Genomic DNA, 18,888 nt, shown 5'->3' with positions numbered 1-18,888 from the left:
AAACCCAAGGAGGGGTCGCTATGAGTCGGGGCCGACTCAATGGCAAATAACAACAACAACAACAACCAAAAGAGGGAAGGCCCTCAACAAGATGGATTGACAGTGGCTACAATGATGGGCTCAGGCATAGAGAGGATTGTGAGGTTGGCACAGGACCAGTCAATGTTTCATTCTTTTGTACATAGGCTCACTATGAGTGGGAGCCAACTCAATGGCAGCATCATTAAAGGTAGAAAGGTAATATATAGTAGATGTATTATATAAAATTGTTATTGTATGTTGTTATGTGCCATCGAGTCAGACCTAACTCATAGCGGCCCCTCTTGGTGTTCTGAGGCAGTATCACTACTGAAGTAGATTGCCCAACCTTCCTTCCAAGAATTATATAAAATAATAGTATAAAAATATTGATATATAACCAACAAAATTTCTAATAGATCACCAATCATCCCAAAAACTTTTTGTGAATAATCTTTTTCCCTTGAACTAAAATGGCACTTTCATTAAATCTTAATTCCTATCTATATGCATATATATACATATACATTCTGTTTCATTGATTTATTTGTTTTTTCTTGTGTCAGAGCCACACTCTTTTTCATTAGTATAAAGTATATTTTTGTATTTGGTAGAAAGAAAGTCCCCTCTTCATTCCAAATAATAATGTTATTTTTTGTATGTTAACTGTATCATATGAATTTTAGAATTATCTCATAAAAATCAGTAAAAGTATAAATGAGATTTTATTAGAATTGCATGGAATTTATATATTACTTTTAGGAGAATTGGTATTACATACATATTGAGTCTTTTAATACAATAAAAGAATATAAGTTTCCATTTAGTCAGGTCTTCTTTTTATTAAGAGTAAAGTTTTATAACTTTCTCTGTAAATCTTTTCCCCATAAATGTTATTAAATTTATCCCTAGGTATGTCATAGTTTTGTTACTATCATGGATGGTAACTTCACAACAATAATTGCTAATTGGTTACTATTGGTATATAAGAAAAGTTTTGTGTGTGGGGGTTAATCTTCTATCCAGTCACAATATTGAATTTTTAATTATTCTGTTGAGTTTTCTAAGTAAAGATATTTTCCAAAAATAATTATTTTGTTTTTTTCATTCTTATCTATCCTCTTATCTGTTACCTTTTTGTTTGTTTGTTTGTTTGTTTCCATTTCTTGTCACATTGACAAGAAACTCCAGTCAGTGTTAAATAATAGCAGTGGTAGCAAGCATAACTTCATGTTCTTGACTTCAGTGGGAATGATTTTGTATCACAAAGTGTGATACGTTTGCCATAGATTTTTACTGGATATATATTATCAAAACAAATAATTCATTTCTACTCTTCATTAGTCATGAATGAGTTTTTAATTTTATCTAATAATCTCATAATATCTACTGAGATTATCATGAATTTATTAGATTTTCTCATTTTGAACCATTCTTGCAATTCTGGGAATATAAATAAATAAATTAACCTATTGCCATTGAGTGGATTCCAACTCACAGCAACCCTATAGGACAGAAAAGAGCTGCCCCACCGGATTTAATCTTTAGGAGGGAGCTCTGGTGGCCTAGTGCCTCAGGCATTTGACCGCTAACCAGAAGGCTTGAGGTTCAAACCCACCAGCCACTTCTCAGAAGGATGGCTGGGCAATCTACTTCCATACTGATACTGCCTTGGAAACCCAAGGAGGGGTCGCTGTGAGTCAGATAACTCGATGGCAGTGAGTTTGGTTTTTTTGGTGGTGGTTGTTTTAATAATAACATTGAAAGTGCTATTTCAATTAAGCTAGCAAATAGTTATTCAAAAATTTTCCCTCTACTTTATCTGTAAGTTTCCGGGGGAAAATGTGTTAAAGTCAGGTTATTATTATTATTATGTTAATTTTATATATTTTTAAAGTGTTGTTAGGAGCTCTAGTAGCATAGTGCCTAAGGCACTTGACTGCTAACCAGAAAGCTAGTGGTTCAAACCCAATAGCCACTCCTCTGAAGGAAGGTTGGGCAATCTACTTCCCTAGTGATACTGCCTCAGAAACCCAAGGAGGGGTTGCTATGAGTCAGGTTTGACTTGATGGCACATAACAACAAAGCTGCTATTAAGTATATTGTTTACTAACTACTATATTTCTCAGTAAATTATTCTACTTATGAATCTGTGATATCCCTATGTCCATTTAATATTTTCTGCCTGGATTCTATTTTGCCTGATATTTATAATGTTACACAAGCTTCTTGTTGTTGGTATTTGCACTACTTTATGGAAATGCAAGAGAAACAAATGACATGTTCTCTGCCTCAAGGAAGTTATAATCCCTACTGTATATCTATTTTTTATTGTTTTTTTAACAGTTTGAATTCATGACTCTTTTATCATCTCACAACTACTTCTTTTTGTTCTGAACAATATTCTTATTGATGCATATATCTGATTTAATATATTCTATATCCTTAGTCATAACTAAGAATTTTTTAAATGTTTAAGATAATTGCAGTAAATTTAATATCATCTTCAGGAAAACAAGATATTTATACACATGTTGCCTGACAAAAGCATCAGAAGGATGAATTTTTCCTATGTTCTAGAAGTTTGATCATTTTACATATAGTCTGAGAAAACCTAGCTTCCGTGTTCATATGTGCAATATGCATTCTCTTTGTAATTAATTAAAGAAGACAGAACATGAAAGATTTCTTCACATGAGTTACAATTTGGTAGTTATCTTTTAAGCATTCAAATTTGAAGGGGGAAAATATATTCTTAATTTATTTTTTGATAATGAAATTAAAATTGACATGTGAAAAGATGAACAATTCTTACAATAGAAACTTAAAAACCTTAGTGAAGAAGTGAAGAAATAAGGTCACCTGCTTCCCTAAAATAGTCAAGAACTTGACATTCGTCGTCGTCAGTTAAATTTAATGCAGATTTCTCACCCAAGAAATAAAGAGCATGAAAGCTAAAATGAGCTTAAAAATTATTTGATCCATTTTATTATTATTATTATGTAAAAAAAGAGAACAGTGTAGTTAATGAAATACCAAAGAATAGTTTGCAAAATGGAAGCTTTATAAATATATATTTTTTCTCTTATGACAAAATATTACCATACTTGAAGAAATGTATTAATAAGAAAATCTGAATGTACATTTTTTATTTATCCTTATGCTAGCTTCCATTACATTGCTCAGAAGAGCAAAACTAATATTTTGTGTTCATTTTTAACTTACGTGATTTTTCCCTTTGTAATTTAAACTTCTGTTATATTTATCTTAGATTCTTGTCATGGTAATAGTCTGATGTGTACTAGTTTTTTTTTTTTTTTTTTGCTATTACTTTAATACTTCTTAAGTACCATAAGGGAATATAAGGAAATACAGGTTTGGAAAGTAAGGAGGGAGCAACATTAGAATGTATAGGACAAAGATATAGGTATAAAGAATTGATTGGTTTACTTTTCCCAAAGCAACCTCCTCATGCAGTTGTTTAATATGAAATATTTCTTTCTTTCTTTTTTTTTCTTGAAAAGGTTAAAAAAGTTCTAATCAACTTTTGTACATTATGTAGAACTTCATTTTCTAAACTCTGCAAAAGAAAGTTTCATATTTAATGGGAAATCATGAATTATTCCATTTATTATCTACTTCCTCCTTTCAAAGAGATGATCTGGATAAAAGGCGGGGTGAATAATTTCAAAAAAATACAATACATTTTTAATGGGAAGGTGCAAACTACGGATTCTCATGACTATTAGCAAGTGTAGAGGAAACAGAATTTCACTTGCAAAACTCATCAAACTCTTGCAAAGATAAAATGTATGACACACTATAGTAAAAAAGAACACAGTAGCTGGAGTTTTCTTTTCCATGCAACTTGTTGTTTTTACTAAGTTTCTCTTTGTATTCTATAGCTTTCTACTTAAAAATTGATATTTATTCAATTTATATGGAAAGCTAATTGTTTTTACTTATAAGGATGGATGGAGAGGAAAGTACAATAAAAAAGTAAATTATATGATTTGAGACACAATTTCTAAATAATAAAATTCAAATAAAAAGGAAGGCATTGCTAAATTATGTTTCAAAATAGAGTAAATATTATACTCTGTGGAGTTTTATGTTAATTAAAAAATTGTAAATAATAATTTGGACAAAAAGGTGTAGATGATAAGCTGGTATTATCGTATTTGCATATATTTCTAGCCCATTATTTGCAACCATATGGAATTTTAGCTCATTTTTTTGTGTTCTTCCTCTTTTTCTTACGTTTGTTTTCATTATATCAGAAGCAGAATATAACAGAATTATATTACTTCTTCAGATTTCTTTTTTTTCATTTGTAGCTCACTTCAAAAACTAAGATTATTTTCAAGCTTTAGTTTTAACCTTATGTGTAATTGGTTTTTCTATAGTTGAATGTGACAGTACAATTTGAAAGAAAAGTACAAGAATTCCTTGGATTGCCTCATTTCACCAAAGGTTTTTAGAGTCAAGTGTTGTGCTTCTGGCTTGAGAATACTGTCACTGAAAATCTTTCTTAAACAATGGCATTCATTCCTACCCTTCTGTGTCTAATCTTTGGCTTAAAGCCTTCTTTTGTTAAAAAAAAAAATTGTGTTTCTCTGAGGAGTTAACAAGTAATAAGACCTTTTATAAAAATGGTATGTGTAATTATGCTTGTATAAAGGAAATTATCTTCCACAGTTTTTTCACTAAAATTCTTAGAAAAACTTTCAAAAAAAGGTGTTTGAGACTATTTAATAAAGAGGATGATTGATGTTAAAATCCTGTGTGACAGCTATGTGGGTAAATATTTTGATAATACTTTATATTGGCTGAAGGATTGTTTATTCATTTCCAGTTGATGACAATAGCTGTATTTCAGATATTTAATTGAATGGTAATCACTTGAGTAAATAAACCATTTTAACAAGGTATGCACATAACAAATGACTTTATAATGAAGGGAAATATTGAAAGCTAATGAATGGGTCACAGGCCTGTAATGTCTACTAAATCACTACGGCTCTCCTGTTAGTTTCAGTAAAGTTTTTAATTCTCTTCTGATAACCAGTAGCAATTACCGTTGAAACTATTGTTTAATTTATTAGCATTTATTTATCTCACGGCTGGCTTTTATGCTGAACATCAGTTCTGACATAATTGAATGTGAGAAATAACCTTTGTTCCACTATACAATGATATACCATGTATCCTAAATTAAAATAATTCTTGTTTAAATAAATTCTTATGGTGCTATTGAGAGAATTCTCTACTATCAAATGTTTAATATTTTATTTGTTGAAAGGATTCTTTTAGTAATAGTCCTATTTACAAAATACCACAGAGTAAACTTTATTTCTTAGTTTATTTTTTAAAGAATAAAATATTGAACTCAGGTTACTTTTTTAAATGATAGCCTTTAATTTATAGTTACACTATTATAATGTTGAAAGTCTGACCATTTTCTACCATTCATTATTAACAGATGAGAATTTATAATTTTCCAAAATCATAAAACAAAACTTTCATATGTAACAGCTTCATCTGAAGATTCAAATGAGTAAACATCTAATTCTTCAGAAAATGAAATTAAAAATTCTATTCCCAAAACTTCTGAGAGGCATGTCGTTAATTTATTTTTAAGCAATCAAACCGGTTAAGTTTTCTAGTCACTTTAAATCTAAAGTGAACAAAAAGCCTGCTTGCTATATTAACACTTGTCTGATTTTCTGGTTACATTTTTATGTTGATTCATTTTTCATCATTAAATGTGATATTCTATTTATTTTGAAAAAAAAATCTAATACTATAAATGTGCACATGCATTATTGATATGTGACTCTTTGTAATGAAGATAAAATATTTCAGTCTTTCTTAAGAGGATTTTTATATAAAATTAAAGGGATATATAAGATTTAATGGGAACAATGTAAGTACAGCATAATACGTGCTTACAAAATTATTTTCTTTCTTTGTTTTACTTTTTCTTAAAGCAAGTATGAATTATGAATTATAAATTTCACCAAGAAAATGAAGATTGTTTATAATGGGTATAATAATAAAATTCTTACTACATGATTAATCATAGTTGCAATAATTTTAGTTAGAAAGTTTTTTCTTTATTGAAATATATGTTAAAACTATCCATAAGTCTTAAGGACTCTATTATGATTGGTATCTGCTTATTATTCTATAAGGAAAAATTCTTAATTTTTTTAAAAGAAATTAATAAGAATGTTCATTTTTTGACTAATTCCAATGACTAATTAAGATAAAGGACAGACTGTTTTGTTCCAAGTACAATAAATTCTATTCACTGAGGTATAACATATATATATATAGGTGAATTAGGTCATATAGAAAATAAGCAGTGATTATCAGATTACTTACGGTTGGTGAATGTATGGAAAGGCAAAATGAATTCATTTGCTTTTTATAGATATTTTATTCAGTTTAATAAGAATGCCTTGCTAACTATGTGTGTGTTTATGTTTAAAACAAATTTCTAATTTTTCCAAACATGAAAATGGAATGGTTTGAAAGTTGTTAACCTGTGATATGCTACCTCCCCTATTTACATTTTTAACAGTTGAGTGTTTGTTAACTGATCTCACAGATGGCTACGTGTTTTGCTGTTACCAGATGGATGAAATAGAATACCATGCATAAGTTTATATTTGTCTTCTTTGAGTGTAACTTTATTTGCATATCATTTAAGATAATATCTGTATTAAGATGGATAATGAAAGTTATCAAATTTGTATGATATGACTGCAGTTTGCTAAATTTCCAGTAGATGCCCCCAGAGACCAGTCAACTCATTGGAAATCCTTCAACTTTAAAAAGAACAAGCCTTTTTTTATATTGAAACTTTTCAATATTTTGAAGTACAAGGAAAATAAAAGTCTGAAAACCATAATACATCACCTGTTATTATACAAAAGTATATATGAGTGATGGTTTTTAATTCACATTCATCAATACTATGACTAATAATAATTAAACCTTAAATGTATAAACTTATGAAAAAATGCTTTCAGTTTTCATTGTAATTCTGTATGCTCTTAAAGTAATTTCAAATAGTTAATTGTTTTTCTTAACTTCTCCTTTATATATTCATAAGACAAAGAAAGTGCTACATCTTCATTTTAATTTTAGGGGGAAGAAAATAACCTTGTTACAAAAAACCATAAACAAACCCAAATAGTTTATAATATAGTTTTTATCAATTAGTTGTTCATATATATTGAGAAATGTCAATTTTTTCATTCTAAGTATATGAGATATCTATGTACATTGATGGGAGCTCTGGTAGCATAGTGCCTAAGGCACTTGACTGCTAACCAGAAGGCTGGCGGTTCAAACCCACCAGCCACTCCTCGGAAGGACGACGGGGCAATTTACTTCCCTAGTGATACTGCCTCAGAAACCCAAGGAGGGGTCGCTATGAGTTGGTCCAACTTGAAGGCACATAACAACAACAATGTACATTGATATGTATGGGTAAAGATAGTGACTCGTTTTGTTCCATGGAAATTATATTGACTGAAGCTATTTAAGTATTAATTTAAGAGTTGATATAATTATCCCATAGGTAATTCCAATAACATTTATCCCTACAGTATGAATGTAAAACTGTTATAACTGACATATAGATAATCCACTGTTGTTGTTGTTATGCGCCATCAAGTCGTACTCAACTCATAGTGACCCCTCCTTGGGTTTCTGAGGCCGTATCACTACGGAAGTCGAATGCCCAACCTTCCTTTCGGAGGAACGGCTGGTGGGTTTGAACCACCAGCCTTCTGGTTAGCAGTCAAGTGCCTTAGACATAATGGAATAAAAGTAGTATCCTGAGTTTTGTTTAGATATTACACATCTTTTGCATTTATCTCTGTCAGATTAAATAAAAGTTTTATGATCTTGTTTTAAAGAATTGTAGTTTTTGAACTGCTTTTGGAATATTTTACTGAATGTGAGTTTCATTTTGATCTAGTAGTTTCAGTTAGTCCTATTAAAAAATATGTTAAGTATTAGACATTGAATACTTGATAATGTATTTTATTTTGAATGTCTACTGGAATAAACACTTATATGTTCAGAGAGAATAAATAAGTTGTCCTAGCTACTACTTCACTTACTCATCTTTTTCAAATTCGTAGAAATGTGCATTTTAAAATTTTTTATACTTTTGCCTTTGTCACTGTTTTTCATATTTAACTTTACACTCTTAAGTGACAATCATATCTATTTAATTTGCTTTGTGTGGATGCTACTGACTGTCTTTTCCCTCGATTTCAGGATGGATGGTCTCTTGGGGGGGGTCTACAACAATAGGAATTTCTTTCCCCGATTCAACATAAACATGGATTAGCACAGATAAGGGCTTTCAAATCAGAGAGATACATACATATATCATAATCATCAAATTATTTCAAATACCAGAACAATCACTACAAATAGACAGAACATGTGCATAGAAGAAAGAGAAGAAAAAAACCAGCAATACTTGATATAGCAGGAGGCAATGTGGTGAAGTGAAAAGAATTCGGAATTTACAGCCAGAGAAACTCAAGTATGAATTCCAACTTTGCCACTTATTAGCTTGTATGGCTTTGGGCAAGTCACAACCTCACTGAAGGCAGATTATTTATCTGTAAAAATGAAAGTAGCACTTTGTAGTGTTATTGTGAGCATTAGAAATGTCTACACAATGTCAGACATGCTGTAGGTGCTTTATAAATAGTAGCAATTCAAAATAGTTGAAAGCAGAATTTAAAATTGTTTGGTGTTTCTGTGGTTGTTTAAAAGCAAGCTCTTCATCTTCCAGCATCTCCATACAGTCAGATGTTATCAAGTTATGTCAAATTATTCAGTTTTACTCTCTTCCACTTATGGATTTTTTAATCGCAGAAGTTTCTAGGAAAATGTCAATGTAAATTCAAGATAGTTACACAGAATCTCCATTGAATAATGCTTTAAATGGCAAAATGGTGATAAAACCTGTATGAAATGCATGACCACTTAATTCCATTCTAAACTCTATTCTTCTCCAGTTACATGGTGATCATTATCCCAGTGCAGCCTCAGGTATCTACAATGGAAAAAGATCAACAAGTACAAATTTTTGTTTCCTTAAGATGCAGTTTCATTTATGTTCTGATTGTGCAGGAATGTCATAACTTCTGCTGTGGATGGCATGTTTTCTTCCAAGAGAGCATTCCTCAAATTCCATAATGTCATAGTCTCCATAAATTCCACTAGAATTCTCATTCACCTTCACCCAGTGTAATGGCTTCAGGTCAAGGAGATTTGTTCTCTTCTGATAGTGAGAAATAATATATTTTCATTTAAACTAATATTCATATGTTTTAATATATTTGTGGATCAAGGACTAAAATCATCATATCCAAATGTAATAACAAATAAAATAATGAATTCAAATTCTGCTTATATGTCTGTATGTGTTTTTAAAAATACCCATTTGTGTCAGGTGAGTGAAATTTGGCTATTGTCCTCTTTTATGAAACATAACCTAGAAAATTCAAATACATAATAAGGATTGGTACACATTTTTATATGCAGATACCCAGCTCATTTTAATGATGAAGATTATTCTCACTAAAAGAAATAACCACATTAACTATGAAGGTTTAAATAGGAACCTATTTAATAAATGGTTATCATTGCTTTTTCTTATTCTTCCATATTAACATAGTAGCACGTTTTAGTTAAATAGTGACATACACATGTGTGTGAATCTGTAAAATAGAGGCAATGTTGATATAGTTATATATGTATTTTTAAATACATTTATGTGAAATCTCTTCAAAGAATATTCAGTTTTGAATACTATAAATTTTAAAAATTATATACTCATATATCTTGGATATTTGGGGGCTGAAAAATATGTTGGAAACTATTTAGTCCACTCCTTTCTGAATCAGTGTTCTTTGGTCACAGGCAGCAGAAGTCATTTCTGACTAAATTAAGTAGGAAAAGATTTAACTGAAAAGATCTTAGGAAACTTAGGTAACTTGCTGAACTGAAGGTTCTGACCCAGGTCAGAAGAAAAGGACAAGACATAGGACCTTTCAAGGGATCTATGTATGAAGAAGGAGCTCTGGTAGTGTAATGCCTAAGGTACTTGACTGCTAACCAAAAAGCTGGTGGTTCAAACCTACCACCCACTCCTCAGAAGGAAGATGGGGCAATCGACTTCCGTAGTGATACTGCCTCAGAAACCAAGGAGGGGTTGCTATGAGTCAGGTCTGACTCGATGGCAAATAACAACAACGTGTATCAAGAACTACTTAAGAGTCTTGTCAAATGCCACTGTCATATTGACTGGGCTCCAGTAACCTTCTATAGCCTTATGTTTCGTGCCTCAAGATTCAAAATCTTGAAAGAGAAGCCAATTGGCCTAATTTGAGTTATTAACTCACCCACCCCTTGGTCTTTGAATTCCAGTCCTACCAAGACTGCACACAATTTGGGATCAGTAACTCCCCAAAGTATTGAAGAGCTGCCACCTGGAGGAGTGGGACTAGATGTGGGGTAGGCCACCATCAACAACAACAACAACAACAAAATCTTGAAGCTAGTTGCCATCAAGTTGATTCTGACTCATGGCAACCTCATGTATGTCAGAGTAGAATTGTGCTTCATAGGGCTTTCAGTGGTTGGTTTTTCCAGAAGTATATCACCAGGCCTTTCTGGAGGAGCATAGGACCCAGAGGGTAACTTTCTGCATTTCTCTCCCAGTTGAGATTAGAATTGAGGTGGGCTCCTCACTGTCTAGTATTTATTTATATTGCCTGAAGTATTTTAATTTTTGTTGATTTATAATTTTTTTTATCATTGCCTCAGAATGCATTCAAAGGAAAACAGGCTAGCAGCCAGTGCAGAAACATATAGAGGAGGCACTGCTCTTTTGAACCAAGAGGGAATTTCCAGCACTTTGTCCTCTAGGTCTCTTATTCAGCCCCTCAAACTGTCTTTTTGGCACCACTTGGGTATCCCCTTAAACCCTTACTGCCATCGAGTCAGTTTCAACTCATAGTGACCCCCCATTGGGTTTCTGAGGCAGTGAATCTTTATGGAAGTAGATTGCTCCTTGGTAGATTAGCAGTCAAATGCCTTAGGCACTACACCACCAGAACTCCTTTGGATATCCCCTTACTCACTGCCATGGAGTCGATCCCAACTCATAGCAAACCCTCCTTGGGTTTCCAAGGCAGTATCTCTGTGGAAGTAAATTGCCCTAGTAGTCTTCCTTCTGAGGAGCGGCTGGTGGGTTTGAACCGCCAACCTTCTGGTTAGCAGTCAAATGCTTTAGGCACTACACCACTCAAATGATATAAAACTGAATTCATTATTTTTCCACAATGTTGTTCATGCTTTTGTGTTCCCCTGAACAACTTCAGCAGAGTAAACCATAGTAAAATCAAACTAGTCGATACTGAATCATGTTGGCCCATGTGTTTCAGAACAGAACTGCACTTCCTAGGGTTTTCAATGACTGATTTTTCGGAAGTAGACCACCATGCCTTTCTTCCAAGATGTCCTTGGGCAGACTTGAATTGCTTGCCTTTCTTTCAGCAGTCCAGTGCTTAGACTCCTCTTCAGCAAATTACTAATTACTCAAACCAATGACAACCTTAGCTAGTGTCACCTAATTGTCATTTTAGCTCCTCCCTTTCCACTCAATCATCAGCTAATCATTATCTTTATATCCTGAATATGTTTTGCATCTATCTACTTCTCTTCATACCCATTGCCTTTACTCTAGTTCTATCCCCTACCTCTCTCCTTTATGCTACACCAGGCACTTTCATCTGCTTCCTGTCATATCTTATTCCCATCCATTCTCTTGGCAGGTGTGAGTTTCCGAGTCACAGACTCAAAGATGCTAAATGGAAAGTCTTTATTTTTTTATAACTTAATTTTAATTTCTGTCCCTGGGTCTGGATCCTCCCTAGTGTAAAAATCCAATTTATCACTCTCAGGTGAAGTCAGTCCAATTCAGCAATCTCTCAGGTTATTCCAGACTCTCAAAGTTCTTCCTCTCACCCTACTTTCCTATATGGAAACAACATGGCACTAATAAAGGGCAAAGGTAAAGTGTGCAGAGTAGAGTTGCCAGACTTAAATCAAAACACACAAAATCTAGTTAAATTTCAATTTTAGATAAATAAATACCATTTCAGTATATAAGTATGTGCCATGCAATATTAGGGATATAGTTATATTTTAAAAATTATTCATTGCTTATCATAAATCCAAATTTACCTCAACAATTACATTTTACCTGGCAACCATGAAGGTAAGAATTTGTCACCATATGGTTTCAGATAGACATCTAGGACCTTGTGATGAGCTCTGAATTTGCCTATCCAGTTTCTATTCCCTTCTTATTCTTTGCCAGAATAATTCTAATTTTGTTTGGGGGGCAGCAGTGTACCCAAGAACAAGAGAAATATTTATTTTTCCATACTCTGTTGCAACAAGGAATGGCCACGTGACACAGTTCTGGTTAATGAGACAAAAGTGGAAAACTAGTAGTTTCAAGAATGATTTTGTTTTCCCACATAAAACAGAAAGATGCAGCTGGTGCCTCCACCCTTTTACCTTCCTTTTGATTAAATGTGTATATGATGTCTGGAGCTATGTTGTTGTTGTTGTTAGGTGCCATCGAGTTGTTCCTGACTCATAATGACCCCATGCACAGCACAACGAAACACTGCCTGATCCTGCACCAGCCCCATGATCCTTGATATACTTTAGCCCATTGTCACAGCCACTGTGTCAATCCATCTCATTGAAGGCCTTCCCCTCTTTCATTGACCCTCTACCTTACCAAGCATGACATCCTTCTCCAGGGAATGGTCCCTTCTGACAACATGACCAAAGTAGGTAAGATGAAGTCTGGCCATTCTCGCTTCCAAGGAGCATCTTGGCTGCACTTCCTCCAGGACAGATCTGTTAGTTCTTTTAGCAGTCCATGGTACTTTCAGCATTCTTTGCCAGCACAACAACTCAAAAGCATCAACTCTTTTTTCGTCTTCCTTATTCATTGTCCAGCTCTCACACGCAGACAAGGTGACTGGAAATACCATGGCTTGTGTCAGGTTCACCTTAGTCCTCAAGAAGACATCCTTGCTCCTCAGCACTTGAAAGAGTTCCTTCACAGCTGACCTGCCCAGTGCTACACATCATCTAATGTCCTGACTGCTGCTTCCATTGGCATCAATTGTAGACCCAAGCAAAGTGAATTCTTTGACAACCTCAAGCTTTTCTGCAGCTATAGCAACCTTCTAGTGACAAGCAGCAGACAAGTAGGAGGGAAATGTCAAAATAGTCATAGAGAATCAGGTCTTGAATTTGCCAGGCCACTGAGCCAAGGCCAGCAGCACCTACCTTTGAACATCTTGGGCTGTGAGAAATTGTTGTTGTTGTGGTGGTGGTTGTAGTTGTTAGCTACCATAAAGTCAGACCCTGACTCATAGCACCCTGTGCACAATGAGATCAGACCATTATGACCCATAGGGTTTTCACTGGCTCGTTTTCAGAAACAGCCAGATCTTTCTCCCTAGTCCATCATAGTCTGGAAGCTCCACTGAAACCTATTCAGCATCACAACACACAAGCCTTCCCTGACAGATGGGAGGTGGCTGCACTTGACCTGCATTGGCCAGGAATTGAACCTGGGGCTCCCACGCAGAAAGCAAGAATTCTACCACTGAATCACTTTACCACTGTGATGATTTTTAAAGCCAATTTTAAAAGGCACTGGGAGGCACGATTGCTCTTATGCTGAATGTATCCCTAACCTACTTGATCCCTCCTTTCCTAGAAACATGCAGACCCCATTCTCTCAATAGTTCCACTGTGTTGCTTATTTTCAGAGTAATAGCTATATCTTCCTTCAGTTCCATGCAAAAGCCTTTAGCATATATCCCCTTGCTGTAGTAAGGTGATGTTGTGGCAGCATATCACTCCTCGCTTTACATTAATGTTTGTGTCACACTCAGAGCCCACTGAAAGATTATTACCCTCCTTCCATACCGTACAGGGGCTGTGGAAAATTATAAGGTCTGGTTCTGTCTGCTACTGCCTAGAAATCCTACACAGTGCTTTCTGCTGCCTGTACCTACCCATATGTAATGGGAGGAAAGAAGAAGGATCTTGGTATTCCTGTAGACTTTAAGAATCCCAGATGCGAAGCAGGATGCAACTGGTGTCTACTCTTAAATCCCACTGGATTTCTTAGGATGTGCCCTCCAGGATTTGAGTGAAGTGAGGGGAGAGAGGGCTTGGCCCTTCATAGCATCTCACTGCCTGTTCTCCTCATTCCCTTCCTTTATCCCCATTGGTGGGCAGGTACAACCAAACAAAACATATTATTCCTCTTCCCTTTCTCATTTCAAATATTTTTGGTCTCATATGGTACATTTTGACTTAGGAATGTGGTTAAATCTCTATGGACTAGTCCTACAGCAATAGGTATCCTTCATCTGGGACTAGATTTGGGAGTTACTCAAACTCTTCAATGGCTCTGTACTACCCCTAACTATGTCCAGTGCTTTGAGGTCTCTTTATAATCTGGCCTCTGCCTTTTTCTCTAACTTCTTGTATCACCACTCCCCACCTCACCACTCTCTGTGTGGTTTGTTCTGTAGTTTATATGATGCACTGAAGACAAATTCTTGGGAGATGAAGCTTAGTTTTTTTTTTTTTTTTTTTAAACTCTGTAGATGAATTTAATGCACACTCAGGAGTTGAGAATCAGTTGTGCAGAGCATCACATGTCTCAGTATTATCACATGCATAATTTCATTTTGTTCTTAGAAGAATCCTATGTGGTAGGTAGAACATATATTGATATATGAAGTTTTACAGATGACAGGACTAAGATTCAGGGAGGTTAGGTAAAACTGGGTTAAATCCAGGTGTTCAGATTAAGTCCAATGCTGTTTCCACTCTACATTGAAATTTTTGTCACTAGTAGCATCATATCTTCTAATTTATCAGAATATTTAATTATTTTCTATTTTTTATTATCGCATAATTAGAATAAAGCTATATGGTTTGGCATTTGATTACTTTTAGTGAAATAATAGCTACCAAGTAGCTATTATCCTATTGTTAATTGCTGTTGAGTTGATTTCAACTCATGGTGACCCCATGTGTGCAAAGTGGGATTACTTCATAGCATGTTCAAGGCTTTGATTTTTGGGAAGCATATTTCTTGGCCTATCTTTTGAGGCATCTCTGGGTGAGTTTGAACCACCAACCTTTCAGCTAGTAGTTAATCATTTAACTGGTTGTGCCAGTAGAAGTAATGTAGCACAGTGGTTAAGCACTCATTTGCTAAATAAAAAATCAGTGGTTTGAGCCAGATTTACAGTCTTGGAAACCCTATGGGGTAGTTCTACTCTGTCCTATAGGTTTACAATGAGTCAGAATTCAACTTGACAGAAATAGGTTTGGTTTTTTGGGGGATGATCCCATAACCCTGCTTATTTCTTTTATAGTAATTTTATCACCTGAAATTATTTATTATTTGCTTACTTATGTGTTGGTTGTGTTTCCCATTAGAATGCAAACTTCACAAGGGCATTAAACCTCTTTGCTACAGAATAGTGCCTGGCATTTAGGAAACTCAATAGCTATTTGTTGAGTGAATAATTAGATGTACATTTAACACATTACCTCCTTTTATATGGTTTATTATTGAACTTACAAGTGAAGTACTCTTAAAAAAATTATTAATGCAATCTTAATTGGAAATAAAAATTTAATAGCTTTCAATAAATATTTTCTGCATGCATGAATGAATGAATAAATCTCCATAGCAAACAGTGAAACTACTTAATATAGTGACTACATCGTTTTGATATTAAATAACAGTAACAACAACAACAACAAAAATAAATCCAAGCCCACTGCCATACTGTCATCAAGTGGATTCCAACTCATTGCAATCCTACAGGACAGAGTAGAACTGCTCCTTAGGGTTTCCAAGGCTGCAAATCTTTACAGAAGCAGACAGCCCCATCTTTCTCCTGCAGAGTGGCTACTGGGTTTGAACCACTAACCTTCTGGTTAACAGTCAAATGCTTTAACTAAGCCATGAGAGCACCTTTTGGTACTAAGTAGAATGTTTAATTTTTCCTTGGCATTTTGGCGTGTGTGTGTGTGTGTGTGTGTGGTGAAAGGGCTGATGCATCAAGTATTTTCTGATGTTGTCAGTCAACTAGCTAATTTGTCTTTGTCAACAGGAGCTCAGCTCTGGAACTGATATTTTTATAATGTAATTTCATTAAAATTACTGTATTTAGATAGCTCCTGGCATCTCTCATTAAACTGAAGTTGTTCAATTGTAAGTGTGTTAAGAAGCACAGATCTTTTGATAGCTTTCAGTTCTTTCACTGAGATTAAAAAAAAAAAAAGATGTGATTCAAGCTTTAATTATTAGAGGATTAAAACACTGTGCAGATTTGAAGGATTGAAATAAAACTTTTCTATTCTGATTCTTATTCCCAGTTACAGGAACTCGTACAAGAAGAACATCTGTGTGGACATGCTGCGTGAGGGTTATCATAAGTCCTTCACTGAGCTCTTTGCTCTGATGGAGAGGTGGGATGTCTTGAGGGAGGTTGCAAAAGTCAGGTCCGTCTTCTGGTTGCAAAAACCCCTGGAAGAGCAGCCTGATAAGCTGGATCACTTCTACCACTACCTGACCAGGGCTGAGAATGCTGAAAGGAAAGGTAAGCTAGAGGGGTCGTGGGCAGCAGCAGCGGGAGCTGGCATTGGGAATGCCTGAGGGAAGATTCTAGATTGTTTCATGTATGAATTTGAAACATTAAGGCAATTTAGCATAATTCAGCCTAAGCCCATTTACGGAATAAATGATAGGGAATCCTGAATCATGGGACTGCCCATACACAGAGGGATCCTGGAGATGTCATTCTATTCCAGGGGAGACCTAATAAGTTTCCAGAACTTTTCAATGTACATTAAAGTCTTTTGTGTCCTTAATTATAAATTTGGCCAGATTTTCTTTCTATGTAATCTGAATATTGACTTTAACTGAATTTAAACTTTAGCTGATGTTTTCAAGGGATAAACCAACCAACCAACCAAAAAAAAAAAAATGTATAATAACTTAAAAAGTATATTGATTTCCCAGTATTTATATCGTGGGCTTTGAAGGTTTAATCAAGACTCCTACAGAATTAAATCGGAGAGTTTATACAAGTAGATGTATGTTAATAGTTTCTCAAGATTCCAGAGTCTTGGAGTCTGAGGCAATTATCCTGAAATAATGTGGCCCTGAGCATTCTGATTGCTTCTCATTGGAAAGATCATCTCTCTAGGGTCACAATGAAGCTCATTTAATCAAAGCTATGACACTAACATAGTAGTCATTTCAGTCAGGTTCTTCTCTTGAGACTTAGCAGTAACCTCCAAACCAAAAGCAAACTCACTGCCGTTGAGTCTATTCGACTCATAGCAACACCTGCTTGGATTTCCAAGGTGGTATCTCTACAGAAGTAGATTGCCCAATCTTCCTTTGAGGAGTGATTGGTGGGTTTGAACTGCCAGCCTTCTCATTAGCAGTCAAGTGCCTTAGGCACTATGCCACCAGAGCTCCTGGCAGTAACTAGAGTTATTTAAATCACTTTACAAAATATCACTTGCTATTTTATGGCAAAGAAGTGTTTGAAGTAAGCTGGTCATTTCTTCTTAGACTATTTTCCATTTGCTAAAGTGTTTCTTTGTCCATGATATGTTGATTATATTAACCATTGTTATGAATATCTCTGAACCATCTGTAACATTATGAGTAGGGTCTTGAACCCCATGGGGCTGGTGAAAGGGATGGCAATAATGAGGATGGGTAACCAAATCAATAGATAATTCAAACATTATTTATACTTTATTGTCAAGAGTTGAGCAGCAATTTTTTTCCTAATAACATTTCTTTAAGATACCCGAAGTATATTCTATTCATGCAGAGTTCCATAGAATGTATCTGTGTTTATGCAAAAGAAAGCAGGTATAATTGTTGGGATAAATGTTTGGGAAACAGCAAGTAAACTAATATTGAAGTTAAATAGATTGGTTTATTGCAGGACTTAGTATAGCCTTATGGCACTGATATGTATGGTGATTCACCTGAAGAAGGAAATTAATAAGAGCATTTCCCAAGTTTATTTGATCACAGAACCTCCTTTTTAGAGAGTATAATAAGAAATTTTTGTCCAAAAAACAAACAACAATAGTATTGTTTTTGACCTCCTGAATGTACCTGCTGACAACACACTGAAGTGGTCTACAAGCAAAGAGAAGTCTGTTTAGAAGGTAAAGGGTTGTTGTGTTGCTGTTATGTGCTGTTGAGTCAGACCTAACTCATAGTGACCCCTCCTTGGGTTTCTGAGGCAATATCAATACCAAAGTAGATTGCCCAATATTCCTTCTGAGGAGTGGCTGGTGGGTTTGAACTACCAGTTTCTGGTTAGCAGTCAAATGCCTTAGGCACTATGCTACCAGAGCTCCCAAGGTAAAGGGTACAGACAGCTTTACATATAGATTGTTGAAAGATTCAAAACTTGAATCATTTATACTTAACACACCAAGAAATGCCCCATTATTCTGTAGGAAAAAAAAAGAGCTTTTCTAACTAGTAGTTTCTAAATATAAAATCTTGATAGTTTATATGTTGTTGTTGTTGTTATGTGCCGACGAGTCAAACCCGACTCATAGCGACCCCTCCTTGAGTTTCCGAGGCAGTATCACTACAGAAGTAGGATTGCCCAACCTTCCTTCCGAGGAGTGGCTGGTGGGTTTGAACCGCCAGCCGTCTGG

General features: G+C 34.8%; 1 protein-coding gene across 1 annotated transcript in view; it reads left to right on the top strand.

Moving 5' to 3' along the window:
* TTC29 (tetratricopeptide repeat domain 29) overlaps positions 1–18,888 on the top strand; it is a 230,970-nt gene that overhangs the window by 56,626 nt on the left and 155,456 nt on the right. Inside the window, exon 3 of the mRNA XM_007944121.1 lies at positions 16,564–16,787. Coding sequence (XP_007942312.1) covers positions 16,564–16,787 — 224 coding nt within the window. The remainder of the gene's footprint in view (positions 1–16,563; positions 16,788–18,888) is intronic.

The sequence above is a fragment of the Orycteropus afer genome, unplaced genomic scaffold (assembly GCF_000298275.1).
Source record: "Orycteropus afer afer isolate SDZICR_OR568_19922 unplaced genomic scaffold, OryAfe1.0 scaffold00120, whole genome shotgun sequence".
Classification (NCBI taxonomy): domain Eukaryota; kingdom Metazoa; phylum Chordata; class Mammalia; order Tubulidentata; family Orycteropodidae; genus Orycteropus; species Orycteropus afer.
The sequence above is the reverse complement of the archived record's forward strand: the minus strand, read 5'-3'. Positions and strand labels throughout refer to the sequence as shown.